Source organism: Triturus cristatus, chromosome 1_2 (genome assembly GCF_964204655.1).
Source record: "Triturus cristatus chromosome 1_2, aTriCri1.1, whole genome shotgun sequence".
Lineage (NCBI taxonomy): Eukaryota > Metazoa > Chordata > Amphibia > Caudata > Salamandridae > Triturus > Triturus cristatus.
Window position 1 is genome coordinate 757913903 of NC_140580.1, and position 20240 is coordinate 757934142.

General features: G+C 43.8%; 1 protein-coding gene across 2 annotated transcripts in view; it reads left to right on the top strand.

Annotated features, from left to right (window-relative positions):
* Positions 1–20240, top strand: part of ADAM8 (ADAM metallopeptidase domain 8) — a 162564-nt gene that overhangs the window by 69412 nt on the left and 72912 nt on the right. For both annotated transcript variants that reach the window (XM_085608712.1, XM_085608711.1), the window contains exons 9-12: positions 3592–3761; positions 6853–6934; positions 12782–12930; positions 18994–19171. In XM_085608712.1, coding sequence (XP_085464838.1) covers positions 3592–3761; positions 6853–6934; positions 12782–12930; positions 18994–19171 — 579 coding nt within the window. The remainder of the gene's footprint in view (positions 1–3591; positions 3762–6852; positions 6935–12781; positions 12931–18993; positions 19172–20240) is intronic.

Consider the following 20240-nt stretch of genomic DNA (forward strand, 5'->3'; position numbering starts at 1 on the left):
ATCTGTTATTCAGTGCCAAGATGCCTATGGGTGAACGTGCGCTTTACAAATACACGTTATGTTATGTTATTGTAGTAATTGTTATTAAGTGGTGAGTGGCTTGCCGCCGATCATGGTATACTCCCACTACAAGCACTCGAAGAAGAGTCGGCCATTTTTCTCGGTTGGGTTTTCATCAGGTGTACCGCAGTCTATATGTGAGGAGCCTATCTTACGATACATTAAGACCTGCATAGCCAAGAGAAGTTCAAAACTACTAATAAAATGCAAGGAGGCCAAAAGTACAAAACTGGCAATGTTGAATTTCATGTAACCAAAATTCAGGTAATATTGCCAGAGGGAATAGCTGGTACATCTTGTGAACACAGTCATGCCTCCTCCTGGATAATCTTTGTCTGGGAAGTTAAAGCTTTGGTGTGTAGGCCTAAAAGTGATTAACCTTGAAAAGGCATATTCTTCATGGCATGAGGTGGGAGAGCCCTATTTCAAGCAGGAAGATTGGATGTGGAATATTCTTTTCATGATTGCTTGCTCTGGGGCCTTTTCCTGGAACTTTAAAAATAGGTCTCAGTAGTTACTGAGCAGCATCTGTGATGGCTGCTGACGTGTACCCGATGGTGTCCAAGGGCCTCTGGTATTTATTGCACTTCACTTTGATAACCAAGTTACTCCCTTTGGTCACTTTACTCTCCAAAGAGAGCTAAATCGAAACAACAGGTATCACTGCATGACCTGAGTTCAGAATGGCACTCAGCAACAGTATGTCACTGTAGTCACACAAACAATACAATTCAATAGCCACAACGAGCTCTGTATTAAGAATGGGGAGTTATTTACACATAGGATATGTAGGTCGATTGATGATCAACAAAACAAACTAGAATGTTCTAGCACCTTCTATTGCTGCCATATGACCCTAAGTTGTTTTTAGATCTCAAATGGGCATCTGTGGAAAAGGCTTTTCCATGGAGTCGCATGAAACGAAAGGTGCGAGACAGTTTACTATGTTGTTTATCATGTATGATACACCTATTCTATGCTCACCTTTCACAGTGATTACAGTTGCAAGGGAGAACAACTCGACTAGCACGAGCCCAGCCAGCTAAAAAACTACCAAAGTGTCACAAAACACAAATTATTGCAGGAAGGTGTCCCTTCCTGCACAAAAATAATCATCTCTACAATGCAGACACCCATGCACCATGGCACAAGGGTGCCTGCGTTGGCGCAAGGCAGCCCATTGTGTGCCAGCGCAGGGGAAAAGCACAAAATGTGCTGTATCTCAGAGATACAGCGCATTCCTGCCCTTTTCTTTTGATGCAGGGCAGCGCAGCAAGATTCCTTGCACCGCTGCTCTGCGAATAAACCTTGTAAATGAGGCCCAAAATATTTTTGGGTGCGAAAAACCACCTCCCAAAATTGAACTATGCTTTCTATAGGACAGGACCCACCTGTCTCGACTAGCAACTGGGAAACTGGGATTTACGTTTGTGGTTTAACAACATCTTTAAAGAAAAATGGGATTGATTGACAAAGACATTTTCAGCCATAAACATATGTTTAAAAAATGATAATTCTAACAAAGGAAAGTGGGTAGAGTCTACACCATCCTTTTTCCCAATGTTTCACGCACGAGAGGGGCAAACACAAACCGTTCACAAAAATAAACAGTGATTTACAAGGTAGGTTGTTTAGGCTCATTGTGGGGGACCACTGTGATTTCCAGGCAGTTCCTGTCGAAGAAAGGGAGGACAAATATAGCCAGGGGATACAGATTGGGCCTCTCACAAGTCAGACACTATGGGCAAGGGTCGGCTATCTTCAGGCCGCTCTTGAAGTAGCAAACACACCAAGATGATGGACGGAGTACTGAAACTTTTCAGCCACTCACCCGAGTCAAGAGATCTAGGTTAATCCATCGTTCTTTTGCTCACTATGCCACCCCAGTTTGGACCCAGCGATATACATATCAGTCTTGACTCTGCTCCTCATGGGAACAGTCCAGCCTGAACTGCCAAACCAGGTCCTCCCTGAACCAGAAACAAGCATCCTGGGACCGGTTTCGGGGTATCACCCCATATCAGCCAGGTTTGCTTGAATCCAGTGGCAAAGTGAGCAAGGGACCCATGTCTAGGCATACCCTTGGCCACTTAGATCAAACATAGCAAACACAAGAAGATGATGGATGGAGTACTGAAACTTTCCAGCCACTGAACCCCAGTCAAGTAGTCGAAGTAGACCTGCCCAGACACTAAGCACAGTTCAGCTTGATCTTTAGTGTTCAGACAGGGCTCTGGACTGAACTTTATTTTCAGTCAAACACCAGAGGGGGTGAAACTGCTAGGGAGTTGCTGGGTTGTTGTGGATGCTTCACCAAGAAAATGGAAGTTAGAAGACCTTACCCTTCGCAGGGAACCAACATCTTGTGCTGCTTGCAAAGTGTCTACCATTCATACTGCACATAGTGTCCTTGCATGCCACATGTAAGCCTAAACACACACGACTCCATATATGCCAAGGGAACGAAAGGATCTCAAAGATAGGGGAATGAACATATTCTATATATTGAGAGATAAAATGTCCCACCCCTGAAAATGCCTATGCTACTTAGTACAATCACATGTCCCACCAACAGCCAATCTTTACATAATCTACCTCGAAATGGCAGAAGACACCCTCTACTCTGTGTGTAGTGGTGCACATGGGGTATATCTCCTCATCAGCAGTAACGTGCTTTGCTGATGGAACATTGAAAAACACAGAGCACCTTCAGTGGAATCACAAACTGACAGTACACTGAGAGACCCGCACAGTGCATCCTTGCTAAGTAAGCATGCTCGTCTCAACACTCGTTTCCACTTTGGGACGCGCCTCGATTTTGAGGTGCTTTTTATCGCCAGATCTCCTTTTTCACCAATTTTCACCACCCATGCGCAAGTACAAATGATCTCACTAAACTATTTGTTGAATTGTGTGGTGACCATTGCTCGTGCAGTGCATGCAGGTGTGGCACATATCCGGTTGTACAGATCCTGCAAGGCATTTCTGTTTGAGCCTAGTCTTACGCTAAAGAAAACTATGTAGTCGGTATAGGCATAATGAAAGAGAAAATTATATGAAGAATGGGTAGCCCAGTAAATACACACAAGATTATGCATACATATTAAAAAGAATGTAGAGGCATAGTTATGGACCCTCACGCCAAGCATGTACTACCACAATGTTAAAAGTGTAGCCGTTAATGTAGTAGCAATGTCTTTGACTTTCGTCTTGCAGTTCGAATACCGAAATTGAGGTAGAAACATCTTCGTTCCACAGAGATGTGATTATTATAGTAATTAATTAGATACTAACCTAAAGGAGGTATCCTTATCTGTCATAGGGAGTCAACAAGAACCATAATCAGCAGTAGTTGGTCTGTCTTTCTCACTGTGTAGATGTGATGATGTTGGGTGCTTTTATCTTCCTCGTGTGCAGATACAATAAGATCAAGGCCAACAAAGCCTTCACATCAACATCCTACAACCTCACCTCCCTTTTATGTTTAGCGTGCTTTACCATGTGGCCCCAACCTGTTTATTTTCTGTTCAGCTCTACCGAGCCCTCAACTTCCGCGTGGCCCTGATTGGCCTTGAAGTCTGGACCAGAGAAGATCCGATTGTGATCAGCTTCGATGCCGGCCCTACCCTGGACAACTTTCTGTCCTATCGCAAGAAGTATCTGCTACAGAAGAAGAAGCACGACAATGCACAACTGGTGACGTGAGTTTCCTACCTGTGGGGGTTCAACAAGTGTGATGCTGGATGACTTGGCTAAAGGGAAGAGGGTTACATTATGATATTGAGGATATGTGGGGTATACATCAGAGACAATTGGGTCAATACTAAAAAAAGGAGACATGCGCTTTGTGCCATTGACTCTACCGGCTGTTGAGGTACCCAGACTGTTGACCATTCACCTCCAAGAAATTGAAAGGGCACCTCTTCTGATCTTTCAACTACCACCTGTTCAGTTAAGGTAGTTGCTACCTAATTCACTGTACTGAATCCATATACGTCTCCTTACTCACTCAATAGGTGTTATCTAAAAGTGCACACACACACCACCCCCACACACGCACATGATCAACTGAGGTGCACAGAGATAAAGTAGATTTCCCAGTGTCACATGTGGCAAGTTTGGACCAGGAAGCTGTACTAAAAGCTTTCTGACTTGCCAGGGCTTTGTCACAATAACAACTAACAATAATAACGTTGCACAGATATGTGGCAGAGACGGTTCCTTTTCGAGTTTGTCCTACTTAAAAGGTCAGTCCTGTCTTCCTTTCCTCTAGAAGGAGCTCTGAGTCCTAGATGCTACTTGTAAAATGTGCTCTTACTAAATGTGAGCATGGGTCCTCGACATGTCCCTACTGGGAACATGCAGACAGTAATCAACTGTGCTGCAGGTCTGGAATGTGAGCCAGCAGGGGAACTCAACAGTTCCCCTCAAACAACCACTCTATTCGCAGGATTCCAGGTACAACACCGTATTATTGTAAACAAGCAGCCCCCCCCAAAAAAATAACAAGAGATCAGCATGAACCAGACTATGTGCACACCTTACTCCTTGCACCACTAAAGTGACGACCTCTAACCAGATTCTCTGAAAAGGATAAATGAAAGTAGTTAGCCCTACTCACCTTTTGACCATCTCAAAAAGAACAGCAACTCTCCTGGGATAGGTTAAGCGAGCTCATATAAAGAGGGCAAAACAGTTACACACCTAACCAGGGGTCATACTACACATTGTCATTGTTTGTGACGGGCACAAACAATGACAATTCGCCCTATTACGATGTATGTGCGGCCCCCATGGCAGCCGCAAACTCGCACTGCCCCCAGGGCAGCGCATTCATGTGAAAACATGAAGCGGCTGCTGGCAGCCGCTCCTTGTTTTCACAGTGCAGGCTGCAACCCGCCTGCACTTTTAAAGTGGATTAGAGTTCCGCTTGCAGGCAGAGGCGGTCAGTGACTGCACCCGCCTGCAAGGGGATGTCTGGGGGGTCCATAGGGCTGCTCTCAGGGGGCGCACTCAAGGCGCACTGTGAGTGCGCCTCCTGAGAGCTTCTTTGCCTCTGCGCCCGCGTCTGTAATATGTCGCGAGCGCAGAGGCAAAGGACTCCCCTCATTTGCATAGGGCACGCCCCTATGCAAATGAGGGACTGCCGGGTGAAGGTAGCGCTGGTGCTTTAAATGAGCCAGCGCTATTGGTGTAACTGAAGGGGATGCACAAGTGTCTGCGCCACCTTCTGTAATACCAAAGTGCCCCGGGGGGCGCGCAAAGCGGGCGCAAACATCCCAGGTCCTGAACGTGGTCCAGGAATGACTCAGACTTGTAACCAAGAAAAAGGCTGAGCTATCCCAGACTGGAAAACTAGTACCAAAAAAGACACACAAAAAACAGCAGCCTAATTGATGCCGATCAATGGAAGGCAAAAAGGCTGCACTCCCTTTCAGGTGATTCTCTGCTCCAACCATTTACTGACCGAAGGCAAATTTTTTCACAAATCTTAGCTGAATCCTGGATGCTACTTAGAAACTAAGAACTAATAACAACAAACTCACAATATTATTTACTGCCTCACTTATACGATTTAGGCAAACCAGTAACTGACAAGCAATCAGTCCAATTGCACATCGAGAACATTTTTTCAATAACTTCACAGAGAAGAGAGGGTCAGACGTACCTCCAGCCAACGAATACATCCTTCAGACACAACATCAGATGTCATCAGTCACTCTGATCCCTTCTGAGATAAACCAAGCAGATACCGAGACAACCAGACAATGTCCAAGTGCCTCACAAAGAGACATCGTTATTTACAGGCTTTTATTTTGCTATTTAGCTGCTACATTCTATCCCGTTAGACACAAAAGAACAGTTTTTGAACTGGTAGTAATGAATATAAAGTAATAGTTGCTTCTTCTTTTCCCTCTTCTTTTTCCTCTTTTTTCTTCCTTTTCTTCTTTTTTTCACCTTCTTCTTCTGTTCTTGGCCTTCCTATTACTTTATGCCATTGGGAACGTGTCCCTCCCAAGGACCAGTCTCTTAACTGAGATTCCACCTTCTGCCCACGGCCTCGCCTCATGCCCTAAACAATGCTTCTTTACCTTGATCATACCTCCTACATGAGCCCCACGACTCCTGATCATTTATCACTCATGCAACGGTCTTGTTGCCTTAGATCATACCTCCTACACTAGACCTCACCGCCTACCCTTGGTTATGCCCCGCCCTAGTCCAAACACATACATTAGATCACACCTGTTGTTCTTCACAACTCTTCTAGACCATGCTGTCTGTCCTACACCATGCCTGTTACACTAACCCACCTCTTCTCCACATGACTTACCTCTCACCTTCTACCCTGGAAGACATCTCCAGCCTTGGCACCATCTCCTGTCCTTAAGAACAAACCCTGTTGTAGGCCCTGCCTCTTATCCAATATCCAACATCCAATATCCAACTTATTCCTGCTAAGGCCCACTGCCTCCTTCTGTCCTCTCCTATCCATTTCTCTAAGCACAATCTTCTGTCCTTGGCTTAGCACCGTCTGTCCTAGGCTAGGGTATCTAACCCAGATCCCATCTCAAGATAGTAAATTCCTGCTGTAGTCAACACATGTTGCCCTGGGCCATTCCTTCTTCCCATTGTGAAGCACAACAGCACCAGCCCATCTGTCAGTGCATTACCTAGTTTGGCACATACCCATTAGTATGTTTTCCAGGAGGCCAAAGGCAAAGGCAATTTAAATAATGGTTTTGTTTGGACAAGGGTTTTTAATGCATTCTGTGTTTTTGTTTTCCCTAGCGGAGTGAATTTTTCTGGCTCAACGGTTGGGCTAGCAACAAAGTTAGCAATGTGCACTGGAGATTCGGGAGCTGTGAACCAGGTGAGAGCTTTGGAGGCAGTGTTTGTATGTGGACGCAGAGTCAATGTTGTTTAGAACAGACCTCCAAGCCAAGGGAGGGTATTGAACCTATGAAGATCCCCAGACACGGTCTGGTATGGGGCATCTTTCGATTTCCAGGCAGCATTTCATTGGCCTCTAGCTCTCTCTGAAATCAGAGTCGGGTTCTTGACCATTCCATCTCTCCTCTCAGAGACTAATCTACAGATCTACAGACAAGACTTGGCTTGGGCTTCTACATATCTTTGGGCAGTGTTCAGGAGACAGATGCAGAGGCTGGTAATAGGCTCTACAAACCACCTGACAGATTTGTTTGTGGAACACTATAATTAAACTCCTGGCAGATATTAGCATTGAACCTCCTCAGATCTCCATATAGAAGGCTGGCCTTACAGCTCTACAAACCTAGAGCTAAAGGACTGGATAACGCCACAGACAGTGAGCCGATCTGGCACATCTGCAGATCTCCGCACAAAAGTTGTTTATGATCTCTACAGATCTCTAAAGGAGAGCTGGTTGTGATTCTCTGTGGATCTCATGACAAAGCTGGTGTTGGACCTCTACAGATATCCAGAGAGAGGGCTAGCTTTTTTGCGCTGTAAACTTAGACACACCATCTAGAAGTCTTCAGATAATCGAGGATCAATTAAATCTGTGGCAAGGGGATTCCTTCGGTGCTGATGGAACATGCTGCCTCACAGACAGCTCTTTCATACAATGGGGATCCTTAACATTTGCCCTTTATAAGTAATAGGTTCTCTAGAACTCACTCAAGCTTTATTGCTCCTACTTCTCTGTACCATATCTATTTAAAAGCAGGTTCATTATTCTGTTCTTAATCAGTGAAAAGGCAGGTAAAATTCACAAAACGTAGGGTAGGTACTAGCATCTCAGTGGAGAGACGAAGGTGCCGGCATAGGGCCGGCCAGTGTGGTATGTAAGCAAAACTATATTGAGTCTAAGCCTCCACACTCAGTCTACACAACATAGGCACTTTGGGCATGCTCAAAGACTGCATTTTGTAGCATATAAAGTAGTAATACAGTAGTACTACTCGCAAACGACAAAATGCTATTTACAAACTTACGTAGGGAGACCTCCACCTTTCCCATCTTTTCTATGTGGAGATTTCTGCCAATGTGGTGGAGTCTCTGCACACGTAAGTATAAAATGTTGGTGTAAACGGGAGAGTGACCAGCTGGAGTTGTAGGAAAGCGGAGATTTTTACTACTACATGTCAGGGGTTTAGAGAAATGAATTGAGCGATAAAGGGTCAGGTAAAGTGTAGTTTAAGGAGGTACACAAACACCCACCAATAGAAGAGTGAAGCCATTGCTTTTCACAAACTACATTTCTAAAGTACTACAGTTCTAAAGTTCACAAAGCAGTAGTAATTATACTCCAGCTCAGCCTTGCAGTATGTCTACACCACACATGGCCTCTCAAATGGTGCTTCGAACACTCCTAAATATAATGGAAGCAGGGACTTAATATAACATCATAGGTTAGATTAAGAAATCAGGTTCAAATAATTTAATTACTTCGACTTTTAAACTCTATCTATCTATCTATCTATCTATCTATCTATCTAACTGTCTACATATATAGGTATATATCTATATATATATTTGTAAGATTTTAAAATGATACAAACTTGAGTTACATATTTTATTCTTTTAAACATTAATAGTTAACGTATTTAAAAAATGTTGAATTAAATGCTTAAACTTTCATTACAAATTAATTTACATTAATTACATTGACTAAATAGTGATTAAATATAAAAACGCTAGTGAGAGTAGTTGTATTGTGTTTAAAAAGGAAATATTAATTAAATAAATTATTTATGTTTCCATTATTTAGTAAACATTTATTGTGAAGATTTAATGTGCTCTAAAATTTTATTTTATTAGTTCCAGGATAAAAATACTTTTTATTGTTTTATGTTACATATATATTTTACATTAAAATATTCATATCCGGGGAGGAGCCAAGATGGCGACCGGGACGGCAGCGTAGGCTCCCGGCTCCGTGAACCTCCGCACCCCGCACAGATATCCTGCATGAGATCCTTAGCCTGCGCTATCTGCCCGTGTTGGTGAACGAGAGCGGCAACTGATCGTGTGACCCCGAAGTTTCTGGCAGCGGTACCGCCGGAGAAATGTCCGTCTGAAGTTTGCGGCCTGTGCAGCCCTGGAACCGGGACCTCGAGTGGACGCCATGGCCGGGCGGCAGTTCAACAACAGCGGCCTTTGGTGACTGGGTGGAGTCGGTCTACCGGAGCGGTGCGAATATCGGCCTACGTTTCGCCGTGGTCGTTCCTACCACTGAGAGTGGCGGAACGAGTGCGTGCCCGAGGTGGCAACTCCAAGACTCTCCGGTGATTGCCTCAGCCTTCGCCGGTGAGCTGCCCGGACGCCGCCCGTAACTCGCCCCGCTTCTTGCGGGCTGCTCCCGGATTTTCGCGGGCGCTGGTCCGTGGTGGGGATGACTGTGGCCCTTGACCACACACCGGACACATTATTTGCCTGCCCCCGGAACCCTGTTTCCAGTGACATGGAACCCGAGGCGTTTGTGCCTGAGTCCCGGTCCCGATCTGGGTTGGACCTACCCAGCGGCCATTTTGGTAGGACAGAGTCCACCATCCGGTACACTGGGTTGCAGCAGGATTGGGAGGGTGCGACTCTGAGGAGCGTAGCGGAGCGAGCGCCGGGAGCTGTACTGGGGTACGGTGACCTTCTCGAAGCTCTCGGTGCCCTTCATTCCACCTTGGTTCACGGCGCCTGGGTGTTGGGGAGTAAGCTCGATGGAGTGACATCAGCGTCGGAACAGTTGCGGCCTGCCTGTCCCCAGGTACGCTGGGACTTCTTACACTGCACACGGGAGGACAGTGTCGTGGCCGCCCCTGTGAATAGTGCACACCTGGACACTCCGGACAGTATACTAACGTGCGATCAGCTGGCTGTGGATCTGGTCTGTCCCGGAGGTTTTGGACCTGAGTGGGGGGTGGTGGCCTTGTCCCGTGCGCGGCCTCCGGCGACTCAGGCAATATCCAAGCAACGGCCGCCTGCTCTGGCTGATTCCGCCTTCCTGGACCTGGTGTGCAGTGTAAATCCTGGGGCAGCACTGGGAAAGACGACCCTCCATAGAGCTGACTGTGTCGATCTTCAGAGCCTTCTACCCTACCTGTGTGTGTCGCTTCCTGATCTTTATTGGTCGCCTCTCTTCCTTGTAACATTGGACATGGCACTGGGTCGATGGGTATGCATGGGTAGGTTTGCAAAGAGTGGCCAAGGATAAGGCTGATCCTTCAGAGGTGGTCATCTAATAGGCGGGCGGGCTCGGGAGTTGCGTGCTCTCACGGCATAACGGTTAGTGTACTAAGTGCGTAATGCTCCTTACTTTTCTTTGACAGGGTCGATTTTGTGTTGTTTATTGTATGCTTTGCGGGAAATATATGGTGCGGGAGGGAGAAGCCGGGGGCATGTTTTGCAGGCCCTCCTCCAGTTTATTAATACTCTCTCTACCCCCCCGTCTGGTGGGGGCTCTCTTCCTACTCCTTTTTCTCTGTTTCTTCTATATTTCGGGTCTGGTTACGGGGCGACAGGCACACTGCTGGGGGGGGGGGGCCGTACTCATCTGCAGAGGTGCAGGGTGGGGGGTTGGGGGAGGGGATTCTTTAGTCTTTAAACCCTTTTTTTCCATGGCCTCCTTTTCTTCTCTTATTCTTCTTTGTCTTTTTCTGGGATCAGCCTGGTAGAACTCCTTTGTTGTTAATCACTGCTGTTTCCTGAGTGCCATAATTTCCGTGGTGTTTCCTGGGTCTTAGGGCAGGGGGTTGCAGGCGCAAATGGCCGTGATATTTTTCCACATCCTGAACTTCCTGTTTCAGCGCCATTGCTTAGATAGACTGCTGTTTATTGTTTACGTTCATCATTCTGCCTGCCTTTTTTCGCTGCTGGGAAACTGTTTGGCACCTGATCCTTCCATCCTCTTCTATTATAAAATGTAAACCTTTATTATCCTGGTCTCCTACTTGGGCTGTTCAGAGATTGAGAGTATGCTCGCATCGAGATTCTGCTCCCCGAGGTGCTGACTGTGATATAATTGCTTTCTGTTATTCTGACTGTTTAGCGGCCGGCCCCGGGGGTTGTAGGCCCATACGTGTAATTGATTGAAATATCAATAAAGGTTTTTCACAAAAAAAAAAAAAAAAAAAATATTCATATCCATTAAAAAAAAAAAGTATTGATTTTCCCTATATTTTTCCAAGGGTAGATCTCCGCTATGGTGGCAGAGATCTCCTTCTATTATCGAAAGTTACTAGCAGTAACTTTATAGATGAAAATTCAGTCTTATGTGTCTCCACCCCCTGAACTGAGAAGGTGTAGAAATGTAAATCTTCAATTTGCTGTAAATCTACATTTGAAAAGGTGAATATTGAAAAACTATTGACTTTCACCTAGATGCGAGACTAACATTGCACTTGAGTGAATCTGCACGTGCACTTTTACCCTTGTGACTAGTGCCCATAGAGTGAGAATACAGCACGTCTATTTGAGGATGAAATAGAATGGGCATTCTCAAATGCTTTATTGTACATACAGTGTCTCAAGGGGGCATGGTGAATGTAGACAGAATGTTGACAAAGTATATAAAATACGCTCAAGTCCCTAACTTTGAGTCAACAAGTCGGAGAAAGGATCTTTCTGTGAAAAACAGAAATTTGATTTTGCTTCCTGCTGATTAGAACTGTGGCCGCCATGGTAAGCCATCATCAAACGCAGTACCATGCAGTCCACCCTCTCCTGGTACATACAGCTAAATGCTTCTTTTGGAACTTCATTAACGATGAGGCCTTGATGTCCTGCACTTTGATTATCATACAAAGGGATGAGTTTCTACGGGAGATTTTGGAATTGAGAGTACCCTTCAACGATGGGAACAGTACCTGCTGACTAATTTACTATGGTCGTCATCTCATAGCAGCCGGCTCCAGGTTGACACTTCTTTACCTGATCCTTTGGGTGAAACAAATACTTTGAAGTATCTAAAATGTCAGTCCCTGTGTAAATCTAAACAAGAGGTTCTTCTGTGTCAAAGAAGGACAGTGAGGAGGCTGCATTGTGCTTTAAGTTCTTGCAGAGAAGGAGCAGTGCCCCTCATCCAATTCATCTCCAGATGCCCCATTTTCACAGCGAATCATGATCTTTAAATGTCGTTTCCAGGTATGGTGCTTGGAAAATAAAATTAGGTCTGTTTGCCTCTTAGCGCTGGATTAAATGTACGACAAGTAATATACCACAGCAATACTAGACACTGATACTACCGATATCATGCCTTTACTGGGAGATTCTGAGGTTTAACACCTGGAATGGGGAATAACCCAGAGAAGCGATATTACATATGCTAACTTAAATAGTTACCTCTGTACCACCATTTTTCTGTCGCTTTGGAACTAACCAATGGCTTTAATTGTATATTGAATGCTCTGCAAAGTGGAATGCCTTTAAACATAATAACAAGAATCAACAAAGGCCTTTCTTTGATCACAACAGAAAATTGATTTCCCTGATGATTAAAAAAAAATATTTTACTTGTTAATAGTAGGAAAGAGCAATTCTTTTTCAAGGATGAAGATAGAATATGACTTGCTCGACTTGCACAAAGATTTGGCTTCGATATGATGGGCTCGTACTTAACTGGGATATTTTCAAACATAAAAGTCCAAATTCTTACAAAAATGGCGGGCAATTTTCATGAATAGAGGAAATTTCTTCCTGAGCCAGTATAAAAAGTGACTGATAATCTCTGTACCTCTTTCCCCAGGATCACAACGAGAGCCCCATTGGAGCAGCATCTACCATGGCTCACGAGATGGGGCACAACCTGGGCATGTCCCACGACGAAGATGTGCCCAACTGTGACTGTGCCATGCCCAGGGCAAATGGGGGCTGTGTCATGGCTCAGAGTGTGGGGTAAGGAGCTACTGCCAGGGTATTGCTGCAAGACCATCCACAGGCCAATGAAACCACTATCTTACAGAGATCAATGGAGGATGCATTTCCAAAGACGCATGAGAGTGAGCATGAGTGAATGTGAGTGAGCACTGAATGGAAAATCATTTCTATGAATGTGAATGTGTGTTGAGACTGAAGTTTCTTTGAAAATTCGTTTTTGGTAAAAACAACATCTTGTTTCTTAGGAGAGGAGTTGATTGTAAGGAATTTGGGGGCATGTTTATCAGGTGCATATTTATCAGTCTTACATGCAGCATAAAGCAGCAAGCCACCTTGCTGCGCTGCTCTGCGCTGCAGGGAAAGAGTAGGAAATCACCACATTTAAAATGATTCATCGCATTTCTGTCCTTTCCTAGTGCTGGCTCACTTTTGGCTGCTTAGGGCCAACGTAGGCAATCTTGCAACTTGTTGCAAGGGTGCCTGCATTGTATGCAGGATTGTTTTTGTGCAGGAAAGCCTTCCTGCACAAAAACAATCCTAAGAGGCATTTCCCTCTTACTATGTGTACTGCAGAATGCAGCACACTTAGATAGAGGAAAAACAAGGAGAAATGAAGATATTTCTCCTCATTACGTCTCACCTGGGGTGGCGTAGCATTTTGTCGCACACTCCCAAGTCTACCACTAATGGTAAATCTGGGAAAGCCCCAAAATCAATGGGTGGATGCGTGTGAACACCCACTCTCCACCCATGAAATGCCTCCCTGCGTCAGAGTAATTAGTGTACTTAAGAAAAGGGAATGTGTACCAAGAATATGATTTCTTAGTGACTGTGTGATGCAAGTGAGCTTTTCTAAGGCTGCAAGCAAGTGAAGTTGTGTCTCCTAAAATATGCATGCGCTAGAAAGTGGTGTCTTTCACAAGGTGCAAGAGTGAGGTTAAAATGCTGGCAGAGTTTTCGTCAACATGAGGTGATGTGGGAAGGTTTTTTGCTATAAGTACATTTTGTGTGTGTGGCTCGTCAAAGCACAGTCTAAGGCAACACTGTTTAACTTTATATCAGCTGAAGTCTTTTGACAAGTATAAAGCATAAATCAGGAACGTTTACATTTTAGAAGAGAAAATCCTCTAATTTAAAGTCCTCAAATTTTAATTAGGGATTAATTTTGCTGGTACCGCCATTCTCCACATTTCTCAATTACATCACCTTCTTGTGCATGCAGCCTCTGCCCAAAAAGATTTTGAGCTTTATGCAGGCTCTGTATAACAAACAGGTATGGAATATGTAGCAGTATTTTGACCTTTTTAGGCATCACCTACAGACAGCTAAACGTTTGTGTATAATACCAACACTTACAGTGTGCTATGTGTCAGCCCATTGCTTATCATTTGTTGACATTCTCGTCAACTGCATTTCTTTTCTTTTTTTCCCAACAGCTTTCCTTCCTCTTCTTGTGTATATCCCTCCCTGGGAGCACAGCTTCTTTACTATCCTTTGGATTGGATGGCTTGTATCCTTACACGGCTCACAACAGAGAACAACATTGTTCTTTTACTTTAAGCACTCCATGGGAGTGCATGTGTTTTCTTGCTCTCTCCACCACCTGCTGCCTCCACCCCATATTCGCACCCCACTCTCTCCATGTTTTCCTCCACCACTCCCAGCTCATCCCTGAAATCATTGCTACAGTTATATTTTTGCCAGGTTTGAATAAAGAACAAACTTTAATGGGTAGGTTTTCTTTTATCTCCTCCCTTCCACTTATGTATTTATGGCACTGAGGGAGTTGACGAATGCTGCCCAGAGTGCTCCAAACCACACTTTGTCATTACCTCCTCATCTGTATTCCTCGTCTTAATCCTTACTAATGAGACTTCTTTCTCAGGCATAGACCATATTCACTTCCCTAATAAAACAAAATCTGCTGATCTAGGCAATGGTCCATCAGAAACTCATCCCCAGTATATTTGTACAAATGAGGGTCAAACACCCTTCCAACTTTGGTTTTCTTTTGTCTCTGACCAGATCTCCTGCATTGCTAGCTAGTTCTTTGTTTTATTTATTTATTCTAAATGCTTGTTTGAGACTCTTTTTTAAAATAAATAAATACTGTAGCCAGTGAACCTTCTTTTTACATTTGGTAAGGGGACACATCTAGAAATAGCCGGGACGTCTTTTGGTATTTTATTTTAAGAATGCTGTCTTAGTGATGAGGTGTTACGGGTAGAGCGCGAATATGGGCCTCCCAAAGGGGAGGGCCTAGCTACCAGAGCCAGCGGATCTTGCTTGGTAGAAAAGGTGACCATATATCTTACACTGTCCAGTCTTAATTACAAGATTTTCAGGCCTTAGCAGAGGAGAGTCAGGAAAGTTCAGATTGTACTAAAGGACTTTTGGCAATGGAACAAGGCAGGTTCCCTGCGTACATTTCCTTTGATTTTTTTAGGCACTTTAGCCTCTACCTCAGCTACATCAGCGAGAAGACACATATGGATGTGCAGCTCAAATGTCTATGCCAAGTCACTTTCCAATTATTGTAGTTAAGTTATTTGGCACTGAGCTGGACGACTTGATTAAAAAATCTGCTGAGGATGGGACGTTGATGAATACAACACATCCAACTGATGAAAGTTGTTGGTTCCAAAACCGAACAGGTTTTGGATCCCAAAGAAAATCTAGAGGTTCTTTTCAACCCTTTTGTGGAAAGGTGTGTGGGGCTAGAAAGATCCTGTTCCAGCCATCAGGATCATCACCCATTTCCTATCTTTTTCAACAAAGGGAAAGTGTCAATCTCAGATTCTTGGGATGTTAGCATAATTCAAGAAGAATGCAGGATAGAATTTCAAGAAACACCAGAAGATTTTTTCACAGTAAGTCCCAATCCTCAGAATCCTCAAAAAAGAGCAGCAATTACACAGGGAAATCCAGACATTGTTGCAGAAGAACTCCAAAATTCCAGTGCCTCTGAAAGAGTGTGGAAAGGGATGCCATTCCATCATTTTTTGGTGTAAAAGCCTTCAGCACAATACAGACCAACCCTAGATCTCAAGAAACTGAATGCTTATCTCATGCGCCTATCCTGCAAGAGATTTCCTTTGATATGTAAAGGGGGCTATCTTGCCTCTTCACATCTGCTAGATTCATATCTACAGATTCCTGTGCATGCAGTTTAAGAAATGATTATGTGTCTGTGTTTGGGGGAGGCATTTCCAATTTAGAGATACAATATTTGGATTTTCCTTGTCCTCAGGGTTCTTTACAAAAGTCTTGGCTCCTCTGGATGGAAAATTTCAAGGTCAGGGTATAAGTTCATTTCCATGTCTATATGTAGATATATATATTTCTACAGCGTGAACATAGCCAAAAGGCAGCATAGCCTTTTGTCTAGGCAGAGCCTTTGCCTTTTATCTTTCGACAAGGGAGAAAGGGTATGAGGATAAATTGAGCAGGAGTTCTCCATCTTCATCCTCAATGAGTCTCAGTTGTCTCTTTATCATACATCAAATCATCCAGACGTTAATTCTTCCTGGACGGATATATTTGAATCAAACCAGAATGCGATGCTTCTCAGTGCTGCTCCCTTTTCCTATCACAGAATGCCTGTGCTCTGGCCAAAAGTTCTGATGTCTGTTTTCCACCCATCCCCATATTTTCCAAAGAACTGAGGATGTTATGCAGGGAACACCTCAGATTCTATTGGTTGACCCACATTGGCCTGGGACCTGGGTTTCCAGTAATTCTCAGGTTGGCAGAGATAGAGCTTTCTATTCCTTTGATCAACCCATCGCCTCTTTGTGTCCGTCTTCTTCCAGAGTTTCCCCTATTGAAGATCAAAATAAGGGTTTGGAAGTTGAAAGGCTGTGATTAATTGTTCAGAGGAGGTAGCCTGATCAATTCAAGCGTGTAGAAGACCGTTCACCTAAAATAAAATCCATAAATTGGAATAATTTTGAGCATTGGTGTGGGGCAAACTCATACCCCTTACAAGAATTTTAGACTTTCTTAGAGATATTTTTTTTAGGTTTGGCCTTTTCCACCTCACACAGTTAAATGGGTACCTATTAAGAAATTCAAAGAAAGATGAATAGATGAATCGAAAGTCTTGTAACTAGGTTGGTAAAAAGGTTTTCTAACTGGAGACCTGTAATTCATTCTCCCATTCCTGCTTGGGATTTACCATTAGGCCTCAAACGCTTACTGACCTCTGCATTAGAATACATTTTTCTAAAATTCTTAACTTTGAAGGTTTTTTTTTTTAGTTGCTATTACATCTGGAAGGTGATTAGGAGAAATTGGGCCTTTTTTGTTTGAGGATGCATACCTGACGTTTTTTCCAGATAAAATAGTGTTGAGGACCGGCTTTTCTATCTCAGGTAGCATATGCATTGCATTTAGATGAAGATATTGTGTTATCAGCTTCCCCCCCCCCCTTTCCACTTCACATAAAAAGCAACTTTTACATTTGTTAGATGTTCATAAAGCTTTATCTATTTATGTTTTCACAACTCAGAATTTAGAAGTGTACAATTTCTGTTTGTAACATATGGTACTCCGAATAAGGGACTTTGTCCATCTTCTTCTACACTGAGTAGGTGGTGGATCAATCAAACAGTGTCCTTGGTTTATGATTTAAATCATGTGATCCTATAAGAATCGGTTAAGGGTAGGTCAAAAAGAGGAGTATCTACCTCCTGGGCAGTATACATGGAGGGTATCTCTTAAAGATATTTGTAATGCTGCTGTCTGGGCCACACTAAATACCCTTGTATCTCTCAATATGGATTGCAAACAGGAGGGTTCAAATCAGCAGCATTTGTCCTAAGGTCTTTTCTGCAGTTTTGAATTGAGATGTTAAAATTATAAGTAAACCAGGTGGCGTGGCCTAAAATGCTAATTTTCCTGCATTCTTTTTTTTTTGTGAAAACTTTATTTTTCGTTTTAATACAAACAGTCAATTTGCACCCCCCTCCCCCGACATCAGAAATAAGCAGTACATACAGGTCCAAGCAGCAAGCATATACATATGTAGTACCTTGGAGTGAGGCAGGCCACCGGCCATAATGTGAGAGTATCCGGGACAGCCCCGCTCAGTGCCGCACAGGATCAACCTCGCCTTCATCACCTCCCCCCTCCCCCTCCGAAGATAGCGGGGAATACAGCTCCCCACTCGTTCCCTCCGACTCACTCTGTGGCGATTGCCCCTCCAATTTTCCTGCATTCTTAATAATTTAGCTGTGTGAAGGGAGGATAACCAGGATACATCCTCATTAGCAAGGACCGGTACAAGGAAGACATATGAGGAGGTAATGCTCCTATTACTTTCCTGTAATCTTCATTACTCTGAGTCGTAGTCTTCCTTGTAGCATTCCTCTTTACCCTCCCTCCTTTATACAGATTATATTTGCTTTTGTTGTTTTGATATAACTGGAAATGGAAGAAGGTTTGTCCTTCATTTGTATCAATGGGCTAGCGGTGGTATTTCTAAAGGACGATTGCCTAGACCAGCAGACATTGTGTTTTTTAAGAGGGTTATCATATTCTATGCATGAGGCAGAAGCCTCATTAGTAAGGACTGTGGCGAGGAAGACTATTACTCGAAGTAATGAACAATACCAGTAATTAATATGAGCATTTCTAAGATGTCATCATTACCCCCTTTAAAGGTACTCAGTTTACCAACCTTTTGCCTCATGTAGCACACATAATTGCCTGGAATAAAAAGTTTCTGCTTAGGCCACAAAGCAGTTAACCAGCGTCAACCAAGGACACCTTTGGTAATTCCTATCTGAATTGTAGGTCTTCCTTTTTGGATGAAAATTAAGTACAGAGATTGCCTACATGAAGACTGAACCTTCTCTCTACCCGTAGTTCCTGACATGTACATTCTCCTAAAATAAAGGCTTAAATCAAGGCTCAAAACTCTAGTCAAAGAAACAATGCACCAGAATTCTATTTTCAACACAACACAGAACATTTGTCTCACCGAAGTTGGTGTTGAGATGGAAAGAGGGAATGTGTGTTAGAATCAGAATTAATTGATTGACTCTCGTATGCACCTTATTTTTCTTGTCCGCTCTCTAGACAAAAGTACCCAAAGTTCTTCAGCAGCTGCAGCAGAGATGACCTTGTGAGCTTCCTGAGAAGTGACCAGCCCAGCTGCCTGATGAATGAGCCTGATGCTCAAGAGCTGTATGGTGGCCCAGTCTGTGGGAACCAGTTCCTGGAGAAGGGAGAAGATTGTGACTGTGGGACCTTGGAGGTGGGCATGGTCCTCATCACTAGCTGAAGAACCTTCCACATTAGTGGTATATAAAACCTGTGGGTGTGAAAAGAAGGTTGATTTATGTATGGAACATCTAGACCATCCAGGGCAACCCATATACCCTGTAGAAACACCATAAGGAGTAAGAGGCCAATATTATGCTTCTGCACAACCAGTGGCTCTGTAGTTGGCTCACTCATCAGGCTATACTTAACACGTAAGTGATGCTAGGCATCTGTTGACCAGGGAGATCGCTGGGGCCTCCACACATCCCAAAAACCCAATGGGATGGGTACAGTGCAATGGTACCCTTGGCACAGCCCATGACCAACCTTCAGTTATAAACAACGCAAAAAATAGATGAGGTTGAGTAGAACTACACAGTGGTACTCGCACGGCTGGTTATCTATGGAGGGCTACGTGTAAGGCTGTTCTAGCACACTGCAGCAATGTCACCATGCATACTCTGGAAGGCAGATTGAAGGAAACCAAATGCTAACAATACAGATCCGCCTTTTTCCATTCCAGCATTTTCTCACTCCTGGGCCAAAGATTTAAGCCCTCCCTAGCCCAACCTGCCACTCCTCTTCAACCCCACATTAGAACATCTTCCTAACTCAGTCGGTAATAGTTCTACGTGCCTTCCTCTACCTGTAGCCCCTTCCTAGCCGCGCTTGGATGCTCCCTGCCTATAGCCTTTTCAGTTTCTTGGCTACTGCTACACTGTTTAGCCTAAGAAAAACATAAACACTGGTGTCTTGAAAGATTAATTCTTCTATTCTTTCAAGAAAAGAAGACGCAATGTCTTCAGCAAGCCTTAAAGCAAAGCCAGCTGGTATACCGTCTTGAACTAACTAAAGGTAATGTCTCAACAGTGCATCAACTCCTGTATATGTGATCTGATATCTAACAGAAATGTGAAAGCATAATGTGAGGCACAGACAGTCCACCAAGCCTAACATTGGACTTGTCATTTCGTCCTTATTGTATGGTGATATAATATCGTCTGATGTAAATATCAAGTCCTAAATCCTGTTTTCAAAAATGTTGCCTCATTAGAGTTAAT